Source organism: Arvicanthis niloticus, chromosome 24 (assembly GCF_011762505.2).
Source record: "Arvicanthis niloticus isolate mArvNil1 chromosome 24, mArvNil1.pat.X, whole genome shotgun sequence".
NCBI lineage: Eukaryota > Metazoa > Chordata > Mammalia > Rodentia > Muridae > Arvicanthis > Arvicanthis niloticus.
This window is the reverse complement of record NC_133432.1, coordinates 34,876,001-34,888,508: the sequence shown is the minus strand read 5'-3', so window position 1 is coordinate 34,888,508 and position 12,508 is coordinate 34,876,001. Positions and strand designations below refer to the sequence as shown.

Here is a 12,508-nt window from a genome sequence, read left to right as displayed (position 1 = left end):
GTGGAAGAGCCTTTGGTGGAATATGTAAGCCCTAAGTGACATGGCTTTCTGATTGTAGGGAGGCTGGGACCACATCTCTGTACGGGCCAATGCCACCAGGGTACCTAGGAACATGTCCAGGAATCAGGAGGCCCATGGTCCAGGTCCTGTTTGCTGCTGAGGCCACACCTCACCCGAAGGCAAGGATGGTTTGAGCCTGAAGGACCAGAACTGAGCCTTTCTTGTGCAGTATGGGAGGGCATCACCCAGGGCCCCCCCCACAGGCAGTCAGGTCAGAGTCTGCCATTTCTGCAGCACTGGCAAAAAGCCAGAGATGTGAAGCCGTGGGGGCACCCCCTCCTTGTCCCCTTGTTCTGAGTCTGTGAGGGGTGCTGTAGGAAAGAGCCAAGATAACCACCGTCTGGAGCCTTCAGCCCTGGTCCCTGCCTGCTATACCTCCCATCTTTCTAGGCCAGGAACTCAGAGCCCTCCAGAAATTCTGGCCCTAGAGAGGCAGAGGCAGGGAGGACCATTCCACACCTGGAGACCCCAAATGGCCTCCAGGAGAATGGCTGTGAGGTTCGGGTCTCCAGGCCTCAGTCTGGTCATTCCTCAGCAGGCTTTCCAAATGGAGTTTTACTTCAAGAGTTAAGCAAAGGGCTGGATGCAGGTAGGCCTGGCACTCAGGAGACTGAGGCAGGAGGATCCTGAGTTTGAGACCACCCAGGACTACAAAGCAAGACTGTCACAAAAATAAATATCTAGATAAATAAACCAGGCATGGCAGTGCATGTCTGTACTCCAGAAGACCCTGCCTCAAAAACACAGGTCTTATCCTGGAGTTTGGGGTTCCCTCCTGTGGTGCACTGGAAGGTAGTTTCCTTGTAGAGAATTGTCGTTATGAACTCCAGTTTAGCCCCTCTTTCAGATACGGACGCAGGGCCTCCTTGCACAGCATTGTTTTGCAGGGTGGCCAGGTCTGGGTGGAGGCAGCTTGCACCCTGGATTTGAAGGAAGAAATCTGTGCCCTGTGGATCAGGTTTGGCCTCAACCCCAGGCTGTCTTGTGCTCTACGGCTGTGCAGAAGGTAGCTTGGATGCTAGCCTGCCTGGCGTGGCCTTAGCACTGGCCCACGGTAAACATGTGCCCCTGCAGGTGATGGCTCGCGTTTCAAACACTGGTCAGGAGTGCCAGAGCCAAGCCCTTCTCCACTTATTTTGAGACAGAACAGACCCCTAATTGGTTTGCCCCGGAATCCTCCCCGTGTGATGTCGTAGTCAGGAGGGGTATCCCCAGAAGCTGAGAAGAAACTAATCTGGGGTCCCATCCCGAGGACATGAGTGGTCCTGTGTCCTCCGCATTTCCAGAGGTGGGAGCAGACACACCCACACACAGAGAGGCGTCAGTGTCAATGACAGGATTCCAAGGGGGCCATCCGGGCTTGTCCCCTGCAGTGTGTTCTGCACATGGTTCTCAGCTGAGCACCGCCAGGGTGTCACCATGGAGATGAGTCCTCCCGTCACCATGGAGACGAGTCCTCCCACTGCTGAGCACCAACTGTCCCCTCCTCAGTGACACCAAACTGTCTAGGCTCCCCAGATGTTCTATTTAATAAAAATTTATACCACAGCATGACTGACGGATTTTTATTAGGTATTTGTGTTAGAAAGTCACAGGTGTCCAGGCACCTGTTCCTAGGACCAGAGCACAGTGGCTGAAAAATCTTTTCATTTTAGGACACAGCTGGCAATTTCATTAGTACTCTGGGAACTAGGGGGAAAATAGCCAGTCCAGGTCATTTAAGGAACAAATTTCACCTCAGTGACAGTCAAGGCACAGGCCGTTCTGTTGATCATGGCTTTTCTCTGACAGGTCACATTTCAGGTTTCTCTGCTTGTGCTGATGTGAAGTTGGTGAGATCTGGAGGCCAGGACAAGTCTCTCCTTGTACAGAGGCTCCAGGGTGCTCTTCATAAAGGCCCTGCCTGGTCTCTACACAGAGCCTTAGATCCTAGGTTGAGGGACAGCTCCAGCCCTCTTGCCCAGGGGCTTGAATAAACTCAGCCCCATTACCCAGCAGGACAGAAGGGACCATACTAGGGGTGTAGATTGTTTGGTAGAGTGCTTGCTGAAGGTGCTCCAAGCCCCGGGTTCAATCCCCAGCACTGTCTAAACTGGGTGTAGAAGTCCATACCTCTAGTCAGTCCCAGCACAAGAGATAGAGGCAGAAGTTCATCATCCTTGACCACGTAGTAAGTTAGAGGTCCACCTATGCTCCAGTTCCAAAAATAGAACCCCCTGGGCTGGAGACAGGGAGACAGAGCAACAGGACTTCCTGGTATCACAGACTTGTCTCCTGGCCTCCTAATGGGACTGGAGTCCCTAAAGATCCTTTGTGATGTGCCCAAGGGACATATAGGTCCTGTCTGTCACCAGTAAAGAACTGGACAGCTAGGCCCTGGGAAGCAGGGTGTGCGAACAGCAGCTTGTGGACCAAGAGTCACAAGGCTGTGGTCCTGCCAAACAGCGACCCTAGACAGCCCTGGGCTGCAGCCAGGCGTTAGGGCAGAAGTTTGGCTGGATGGTTTCCTTTTCTCCCTGCGTTTCCAGGCAAGGTTGGACAAAAGAAGCCCAGCTCTGGCCTCGGCTCATATGGAAGCCAGCCACGGGGTTTATACTTGTGTCTGTTGGCAGAGGCCTTTGTGTTCCACTGGGCAGTTCCCCCATAGCAAGGTAGATATCTGGGCTCTGTCTTTCCAACTGGGAGTTGTGCCTGGCCTCCACTCACACTGGCAAATTCCCTGACTATTGGCTTTCCCCAGTAGCCATCCTGAATAATAGATACACGTCGCCCCCCCCCCCCCCCCCCCCCGCCCCAAGTTTCTATCTACCTGACCTACGTACGATCTATGACAGGACTGGAAAGCTATATAAATCAAGTCTCACTGGGATGAGGAGACCAGCAGCTCCAGGCTTAATGTAGCTATTACCTATTTCTTGGGGTGCCAGGGCTCTCTCTCCTACCCTGTGTTCCGTACTTGGGGGCAGAGGAAGGGGCTGAAGCAGCAGGAGGGAGCAAGCACAGGTTCAAAAATCAGCCTGGGCTACATAGTAAGACTCCTGTTACTCTAAAAGTGGGGGTGGGGGGTTTGGGCCCCAAGGAACTCCAGGTCAGTTCTGGGCAGAGAGACAAGGGAGGAAGGAAGGGGCCAAGGACAAGTGACAGCAAAATAGTCTGAACTGAAGCCTGGCAGAGCCAGTGGGGCAGGAACGCCCCGAGGACGGAAGCTGGCCAACCTCTCAGCCCTCCTTATTAATGGGCAGGTTGGGGGAGGGACATGCCTGCCACTCCAGTTTCCAGCTCAGAAAAACACCAAAGGTACTAAGAGCTAAGTCCAAACGACTTGTGAAGAAACCAACACATGGCAACCATATATTAGGGGCCAAACCAAGAAAAGTGTGAAATCCCAAGCATGGGGTACACCCTGTAATGGAGAGGGGCACAGTGGGGAGTCTATAAAAGACCCAGGACAAGTCTCTCCTTATACAGAGGCTCAAGGGTCCTCTTCATAAAGGCCCTGCCTGGTCTCCACACAGGGCCTCAGATCCTAGTTAGATTGTAGTCAGCCACAGTTAGGACACTGCATTTTTTCCAGAAGTATCCACTTTGGGAGAGGGAGAGAGAGAGAGAAGGAGAGAGGGAGGGGTGTTGGCTTTGCTGGCTATTCCCTGAGGGGATTGAGTGGCACTTAGGGTCCAGTTTCCCATAGCCCCACAGTATGGGATGGACCTTCCTTAGGCCCAGCACTCGCAGGGACAGCTGTAAGTCAAGTTTTTCCTGGAGTCATTCCTTAGCCACCACACATAAATTGTAAGGAAGGCGAGAACGCTCCCACCCTGCCCGTCCATCCTGTCGAAGGGCAGCAAGGACGGGGCTTTCCCTGGAGGTTTGGGCCTCAGTATGCCTCGAGGGCCCAGGTCACTCCCTTGTCCCCTGGGTGGCTAGGAAAAAACTTCCACATGTTGGTATCTGAGCTGACTTTCAAGGAAAATGGAGTCACTACAGTCAACCTTGGGCTGGAATTGCAGCTTGGTTGGTAGAGAACTTGTTTAAGCACACACATAGCCCTTAGTTCAGTCCCCAGCGTGGCACCATGTCATGATGTATGCCTGTAATCCCAGCCCTAGAGAAGATGGAGGTGAGAAGGATCACAAGTTCAAGGCCAGCTCGGGCCACGCAAGAGTTTTTATCAACAACAAAATCCCCTCAGGGACCTCAATAGTGTCATTATCAGTCTGGGGCTTATGGCATAGAGGGACCAGAGCTGAGATGAACAGGCCATGTCAGCACTGCCAACCCACCCCGGAGCCCGAAGCAAGTGCTAGCTCCCCTCTCTGAAGCTGTGGATCTGTGTAGAGTACCGCTGCAGGTGGCCTTGGGGCTGGTCCTCGGTGACACCAAGCATGGCCCCAGCCACCTGCTGCTGCTGCTGCTGTTGCTGGTGGTGGTAGTGCTGGTATAGTTTAGGGCCTGGCGCAGGACCTGGTGCCTCCAGCCCTGGGAGGCGGCTGCTGGACATAGTAAGTATGGTGGCGGTCAGAGACTTGATATAGTTCTTGGCCAGTGTGAGGGTTTCAATCTTGGAGAGCTTCTTGTCAGCCCGCACGTGGGGGATGACCTCGCGCAGTGCCTGGAAGGCATTGTTGAGTTTATGCATCCGTTGTCTTTCCCGCTCATTGCTCTCCAGTCGTCTCTGAACGCTGTTCTCCCTGCGGCCGCTGGACCCCTGTCGCCGGCGGCTGACCTCTGCCCGAGCTCCACTTGCACGGGCTGTCCTGCTCCGAAGACCCTTTGTCAGCTCTGACCCCCCTGAGCCTGACTGGGGTCTGTCAGTTGTCTGCTCTCCTGGGTTAGCTTCTGTGTCCTGCATGGGTGTCCGGCGCCGAGGGGGCCGGTTCTTGGTCTTCATAGCTCCAGGCTGGTTTTCCCAGGGGTGGTAGCTGGGAGAGGCCCTTCCAACTGAAATTCAGAACACAGTCCCTCTGCAGTCATTCAGCATGGCCGGCCAGTGGGCATGCGGCATGGCTGTCTCATTGCTTCTTCAGCCAGTGCAGCTGACCACTGGGACACAGTGGACACCTAGGTGCTTCCCATTCACACTGAACCCTGAGTTGACTCACCTGTGCTCTCAAAGCCCTGGCTGAGCTCACACTGACTCGCTAGTCTCTAACCTACTGTCCCTCCTTCCCTCCCTCCCCACTGATCTGGGAACCCTTTTCAGGTCCCCTGCTCCGTACTGTTGCAAGTACCTCCTGAGCCACGGCACCTGACAATTTGTTTAAGCCACCCAGGAACAGGTCCCAACCCTGGCCTATGGGTTCCCCCCCCCACCCCCGACACTGATAACTGTCCCAGACAGGCAGCACCCTTAGACATCATGTTTACAGCTCTCCTGGACTCGACACAGGTCCAGACATTATCAGAAGCAGAACTGCAGGGAGTGCACACAGGACAGCTCACAGGTCAGACTGACAGTTGCCAAGGCCCTGCAGCAGCCCCCAGTTCTACCACGTGGACGGCACCAGCCAGTCTGAGTGGAAGCCACCATCTATATTTCCCCCACAGCTGTTGGCCGTCTGGTCCCGCTTTGGGGTCCCCTCCCAGCAGTCCCATCCAGTTCCCCCAAACCCTTGGTTTACCTGGGGGATCCGAGGCTATACACGCAGAGGCTGCCCACGGGGGACAAGGACACGTCGCTTTAGCCACCACAGGCGGGGCTGCGGGAAGCATGTAAATGAGCTCGCTGGGCGGGGCCAGGGCGGCACCTGCGGCCACGCCCCTCGCTCTGAGGACCGTGCGGACCGCCTCCCCTTTCCTCCCTCTGGGTCTGAGAGCCCGCGGCCTCTCTGGGGACTTGCCGGCGTGGGGGTGGGGGTGGGGGATCCCGGATCGCACCTGGCCAGGACACCTGGCCTTGGGGTTAAGTCTCAGAACAGTCTAGGATAAGCCACCCTGCATAGTTTTACAGGAACCGCAGCCACCTCCCTGAGCAGAGCTGGCAAGACCTCTCCTCCCCTGCCCTGGAGCACCCTAATTTTTCCAGCGGACTCTGCGCGTCCTAACGGCTCCAGTACACGGCGGCGGCTCTCCTTTCCGTCTTCCCTTACTGAAATGGGGAGCGTCAGGGATGCCACCCAGGTCACCAGAGCTCCTAATGGCAGAATGTTACCGTTTTCAAGAGTCAGACAATTGGGAAAACCAACCAACCACACGGCTGCCTATCTGTTGCTAGCTCCTGTCTCGGTTTCCTGAGGTTACAAGGGAATTACAATATAAAAGATTATGGGGCAGTAAGATGCCTGTGGATAGAGTCCTGACACCAAGGCTGAGGAGTCTGGGACTCACAAAGTGGAAGTAGAGAACCAACTCCCCCAGGTTGTCCTCTGACCTCTATGTGAGTGTCATATTGCTCACAGAAAACAGGTTTTCTTTCTAGCCGTTATCTGTCTGTCTATTTTTGGTGTATGTGCATGCACATAGGTCAGAGGACAACTTGCAGGAGTCTGTTCTCACTTCCACCATGTTGTTGTGCCGGGGATGAACTCAAGTCATTAGTTTGACAGCAAATGACTTTACCAGCCGGGCCATTTTGCTAGCTGTAGCACAGGCCCTTGAGCACCTGATCCTCCAGCGTCTCCTCTGCCTCCCAAGTGCAAGAACTGCAACTGGATCATGGCACACTCAACTAAAATGTGCTGAAAATATATATTCTTTAACCCAGTGAGTGCGTACAGATGTGTGTCGGACAGTGTGGTGCTGGAGACCAAACCCAGTGCTTCATGCATGCTCAACTACATCTCTGGCCCTTTTTTCCTTTTAGTGACAGAGACTCCAAAGCCAAGGCTGTCCTGGACTCATGGCAACCCTTCTGCCTCAGCCTCTTGCTGCAGGGATTATTATGAGTCACTATGGTCAACTAATAGTAGCCCCCCCCGCCCCCCGGGCTAACAGGACAAGTCAAAACGCAGCCAGGACTCCGCATAACTCTGGGTGAGTTCTCAGTTCAGCAGGCTTGGGTCTCAGGACTTGTGACACAGCTATGTGGGCCATGGATCTGGTAGAAAGCTGTCACCTCCCTCACATCACTTGGACTTCGGTGAAAGAACTGGAGAGAGGGGGTCAGAACTGAGACAGACCTACACTGTATAGAACTGCTACTGTTTTTTGAGACAGGACCTCATTCGGACCATAACCTAGTTTGGTTTTGGACACATGTCAATCGCCCTGACTTAGCACCCCAGGTGCTGGTATTAAAGGTACACACCATGCCAAGCCCAGTGAAAGGCTGTTTGGTGTGTGCGTGCGAACGTGTGCACCCACGGTGCCAGTGCATATGCACAAGTGTAAGGTGTGAAGGTCAGAGTTCAACATCAACTATTCTTGGGGGCACCATTTTGTTTGGTTGGGGCAGACTCTCTCACCAGCCTGGACCCTGCATAGTATGCGGGACTGGCGAGTGAGCCCCAGGGGTCTCTGCCTCTGCTTCCCTAGAACTGGACAATAAACATACAGGCTCCACTCTACCCGACCTTTTTATTTTTAAACATCATGGGTTTTGAAACTAAACATGCCCGGTCTTGAAAAAAAAAAACCAAAAAAACCAAAAAAAACAAAAAAAGAAGAAAAAAAAAAAAAAAAAAAAAACTGAACATGGGTCTTCTCAGCAAATAAGCCATCTCCCAGCCAGAAAGGTTAGCTGCGACCTCTTGGAGAAGCATTTGAGGCCTGGGCCAAGGCCAATCTCACTAGAACTCCTCAGTAAGTAGAAAGGCTTGGATTAGAACCCACGGTCACACATGCACCAGACTCTACAGTCCCCTGAGAACTATCTTCAGAGACCCACAGCACCAGGCCAAACCCACATACGGTTTAAAAACAAGGAATAAACATAGCAACAGAGATTATTATAAATATATAACTATATTTATTTTGAATATTAAATAGTTTTTAAATTACAAGCAATTTATTGAATCACACTAAGCTTCACTATACAGTAAAAATCTTACAATTTAAAAATGTACACAATTTAAACTCCAAGTTCATTAACTGTTATATTGCCATGAACCCCTTCTGATTGTGTTAAGTACAACCTGGTAGGTAGCAGGCCAAGGGTGTGACTGTCCCACCCCGATCCCTGGCCATGGACAGGGTGAAACAGGGTACATGCACAAGTCCAGTCATCAGGACCCAGCTTCCCTGTGCAGGCTTCAGTAACCAAACACCGTATGCCCGGCCCCTGGGATGGCCGTGGGGATGCAATACTGCCTACGCATCTTAAGAACTTACGTGAAGTTAAATAGACTTTCCTAAAAGTCAAGACTGGGCCCCCCTTTGCTGCTTAAGAAATATCGAGATGTATGTTTGATGTAACTGTGTCTGCTCACTCTTACTAGAAGGTAGCTTCTCTCAAGGTAGGTGCTCTGAAGCACAGAATCTGACACTTGGTCGCACCTGGGTTTTCAGGCTGAGGGGTGGGAGGCTGCCTGTCTGTTTTCCCTGGCCCTGGGGACAGACACGCAGTAGGTCACTAATTCTACAAATGCCCTATGGGAAGTACGAAAAAAAGAGGAAGGTTTTCAAAGGCATTTTACAGCAGGGAGACAGACTTCCTCAGAGAAACCCATCTCTCTTACAAACAGGCCTGTATGTCTCAAAAAAGAAGGGAGGCTGTTTGCCATCGTAACCTTTCAATCGTAACCTTTCGATGAACGGCTTCTGGCCCAGACAGAGTGTGAGTCTCACGAGAAGGGGGAACTACTTTTTCCTGACGTCAGGTCATCTTACAACAAATGGAAGATATCAAGAAGGCCTTGGAGGGCTCATCATCTTCATGAGAGGACTTCAAAGTCAGTTTCCAGTCTGGCAGGTGGAGGACGAGCACGCAAGGGAGGGAGGCAGAAGAAAAAGTCACTGAGCCCGCTGTGAGCCCGCCACAGGCGGCACTGGCTCAGTCTCTGCCTGCATGAGTGACCAGGTTTGGCAAGCCCACCAAGGGCAACCAAGCTATCATTAAAAACCAAAACCAGCTGGGTATGGTGGCAGCATCAGGGGGGCAGAGGCAGGGGGATTTCTGAGTTCGAGGCCAGCCCGGACTACACAGCAAGTTCCAGGACAGCCAGGGCTACACAGAGAAACCCTGTCTTGAAAAACCAAAACCAAAATCTAAACCAAAACAAACCCCACATTGGATGGCAAAGCACATGCTCACAGTTAAAGTCGGGCTGGAGTTTAGTCTACTGAAATGTCTGCATATTGCTTGAGATTCTGGAGATGTGTTGACAAGTGTTATACAAAGTCTTCCCTTCCATGCGACACCACAGAAAGATCCACCCCACCCCACCCCCAACTCAATATATAAAATGCTTTTGTTTTGGCAATTAACCATGAGAGCGATATCAATATAAATATAAACGGGAATTGTACTGTCAAGATCCCCTCAACATGGTGAAAGATGACCAGCCCTCAAATGTCACTAAGTCTATCCCAGGCTGGCTGCGTAAGGAGAATATATATATATATGACTCCACCTGACTGTAATCAGTGAATCTAAACTTCCTAAACCTATAATTTGAAAAAAAAAAATCTTATTATAATTACGTTTCCTTTCTTTCTCAACTAAGACTGGTAGATAGAGGTAAAAATTAAAAAAAAAAAAAAAAAATCAGAAAGTCCACACAGCAAAAACTCAGGACAATTTTGGCAAAATTCCTTTCAAATGCCCCGTTTTTAATATACACGTCACAGATCCAGTGCTTCCTATGGAGTCCAGACATGCTAGGGTCTGCACCAAGTATGGGGAAAGGAGACTCTCTGTTCTCAAACTATTTCTGTTGATCATAAAATTATTGCTTAGTATAAAAAATTCATGGATCGAATCAGAGTTGATAATAAAGGTCATAATTTGCTACGTAAACTCACGCCGACATCCGCACTTGCACTCTGTAGGAGAGCCCAAGTCCCTCTGACTGACTGCACGATGTCCCAGCCAGGGCCTGGAGACTCATTCCATTGTCCCACTGGAGTCTGGAGAGTGGGGACAGCACCAGGAAGTACCTGGCGTGAGGAGCTCACGTGAGGAGAGCCACCCCAGCAGGTGCAGTCCCTGCTCAGCATGGCATCAGCACGCTGCACTGCCAGCCACACTTCCTTTATCAAAGCAGAGGTCGAGTGGGGCAGCAGGGTGAGGCCTCACTCTTGTGTGGGGACAGCAGATTGCTTCCACGATGTACTGAGGCTATGCTGAAGATGGGAGATCCCTTTCAGAACAAGAGGAGAGCTGGGTGCTTGATACAGGACGGGAGGCCATGAGGACTGCTGGGTCCCTGCCCTCCTCCTTGCAGCTACAGGGTGCCGCCTGTCTCCTGGGTGCTAGGGCCTACAAACTGCTCTTCTCACTTGCAGCTCTGTGGGGACCAGTGTCTCAGAGATCCCAGCTGCCTGAGAGAGGCAGCTCCCGCAGGCCGGCCTCTGTGCAGGGGAAGTGGTGCATGGCTTCCCCTCACCAGAAAAGGGCCCTGGGCACTGAGTGCTGGGTGCATCTCCTACAGGTTTTCTGCCAGACAGATTTAAAGCACGAGAGGCAGGGCAGGCTGTTCAGAGCATCCACCCCATACAGAAACGTGCCCGATGCAATCAATGAAACACAGCAGCAGTTTTGGCCGCATCAAAAATATTTCCTCTAAGAACATAAAACACTAACACCCAGAATCAGAACGGCTGGGAAAGAGTCCCTGTGTACGGTCCCCACAGGTCTGAAGACAAAAGAATACTTAAAATATCGAAGTCTTACAGTACCATGCAGAGCAAACACACAAGACAGAAACAAAGGGAAAAAAGAGAGAGAAAGAAAAAAGAAAATCAAACCAGTGGACAGCACCAGCTTGACCTGCCATGTTTTCCTTGGATAATTTAGGATGCTGTACAATATGGGAGCTCAGAACACTCACCCACAGTGCAGTCAAAGAGCAATTAGTGATCTCCTTAAAGATAATAAATATGGCTCACTTATGACCTCCCCTGGTGTGCCCCTCTGCGGCACCCACGCCCTGACTGGAGGCACAGGTGTGGTGAGGCAGACGTCCACACAGGACGCAGACCTATGGCCTGAGGTGCACAGGTCCTCACACTGTGTGCCAGAGCAGTGTGGCAGTGTGGCCACCTCAACAGGATGCCCAGCACGAGCAGGTCTAGTGCAGGAGCAACCCAGGCGAGCACTGGAGAGGAAGCTCTTCCCGGCGTGCCGGTCCCAGTCAGTGCCAGTCAGCATGGAGTCCATGTCGTTGCTCAGGTGGACAAGCAGGAGCGCCGCTGGCTGGAAGAACGTGTCCTCATCCACCTAGTCCTTGTCTCCGTCTTCACTGCTGCCTATTCCCAGACAGAAGCAACATGACAGGGCAGGTCAGTTTTAAGAGTTGACTACCCAGATAGTAACAGCATGAAGGCAACCAGACCAGAATGGCAGGAAAAGGAACAGTAGCTGGTGCCTTCCTGTGCTGCCCTGTCTATCCTGCCTTCCCACAACTTGCAGGGCTCTGCACACACAGCTGCTTGGCTCCCAAAGTGGCTCCATGGTCACACTCAGGGGTACCGAGCTAAACCCGCCTGACCTGTACACCTGCCCCCCAGAGATCCTCAGGTACAGGCATTATCTCAGCGGCACAGGTGAAAACCAAGTAAACAAATAAAAGTGCTTTATATCCTACATTTATTATTTGATCTGTAAACTTCAAATAAAAAAATGTACCTATTAATATTTATCTCCTGATCTTGGTATAGGGAAAGGGGCCCATATGTTCAGGTATTGCTACTTCAAATGGGCCCTGCTGTGAGTTCCCAGCTGGCCCTCCAGTATCACAGGAGACCAAGACTTAATGGCAAAATCAACACTACTGGGGAAGAGCCGGAGAGCCTGGGCTCAGGTCCAAACCACAGGTTAAGCATGCGTAGAGCAGGTGCCTGTGCAGGGTACTCCTCTGGGACTGATGTGTAACCTGAGGAAGTGGGGCTGGCAGCAAAGGGGGGGAAAAGAAAAGACATGGCAGAGCCTGCTCTGGGACCTCCAGGCTCTCCAGGGCCAGTCCAGCAGGGCTAGACAGAAATGGGCACTGGGAGTGAGTCCAGTGTGGGAAGTGTGGCCACGTATGCACTGTCTGGGACTGTGAGAGATGCACCAGGCCTGTTATTTCAGCTGCTTGGGAACTGGAGGCAGAAGGCTTGAAAGTCCGAGGCCAAACTAAACTACAAGAGTGAGTTCAAGGACAGACAGGGCAACTTAGTGGAACTTTTTCTCATAAACAAAACAAAAAGTAAAAGACTTGGAGATAGAGCTTAATGATAAAGCAGTAAGGCAGTGGTAGAGCCCCTGCTTAGAATCCCCCAGTGAGGGGCTGGGGTGTGGCTCAGTGGCAGAGCCCCTGCCTAGAATCCCCCAGTGAGGGGCTGGAGTGTGGCTCAGTGGTAGAGCCCCTGC

At 52.0% G+C, this 12,508-nt stretch overlaps 3 protein-coding genes across 4 annotated transcripts in view; 1 reads left to right on the top strand and 2 right to left on the bottom strand.

Annotated features, from left to right (window-relative positions):
- Tecpr1 (tectonin beta-propeller repeat containing 1) overlaps positions 1 to 1,608 on the top strand; it is a 28,964-nt gene extending 27,356 nt beyond the window's left edge. The window contains exon 25 of the mRNA XM_076923633.1: positions 59 to 1,608. Coding sequence (XP_076779748.1) covers positions 59 to 160 — 102 coding nt within the window. The 3' untranslated portion in view covers positions 161 to 1,608. The remainder of the gene's footprint in view (positions 1 to 58) is intronic.
- Positions 1,609 to 1,611: 3 nt separating this feature from the next.
- Bhlha15 (basic helix-loop-helix family member a15) lies at positions 1,612 to 5,766 on the bottom strand. Its single transcript, XM_076923636.1, has 2 exons — positions 5,679 to 5,766; positions 1,612 to 4,998 (listed from the first exon to the last, which is right to left on the bottom strand). Exon 2 carries the CDS (start codon positions 4,946 to 4,948, stop codon positions 4,361 to 4,363), a length of 588 nt encoding a protein of 195 aa, XP_076779751.1. The 5' UTR covers positions 4,949 to 4,998; positions 5,679 to 5,766; the 3' UTR covers positions 1,612 to 4,360.
- A 2,174-nt stretch (positions 5,767 to 7,940) lies between these two features.
- Positions 7,941 to 12,508, bottom strand: part of Lmtk2 (lemur tyrosine kinase 2) — a 94,685-nt gene continuing 90,117 nt past the window's right edge. For both annotated transcript variants that reach the window (XM_076923631.1, XM_076923632.1), the window contains exon 14: positions 7,941 to 11,403. In XM_076923631.1, the coding sequence (XP_076779746.1) occupies positions 11,375 to 11,403 (29 nt within the window). In that variant the 3' untranslated portion in view covers positions 7,941 to 11,374. The remainder of the gene's footprint in view (positions 11,404 to 12,508) is intronic.

What these genes read in the sequence shown, in the direction of transcription:
- Bhlha15 (XM_076923636.1), bottom strand. Translation starts at nt 4,948, where the DNA reads ATGAAGACCAAGAACCGGCCCCCTCGGCGCCGGACACCCATGCAGGAC.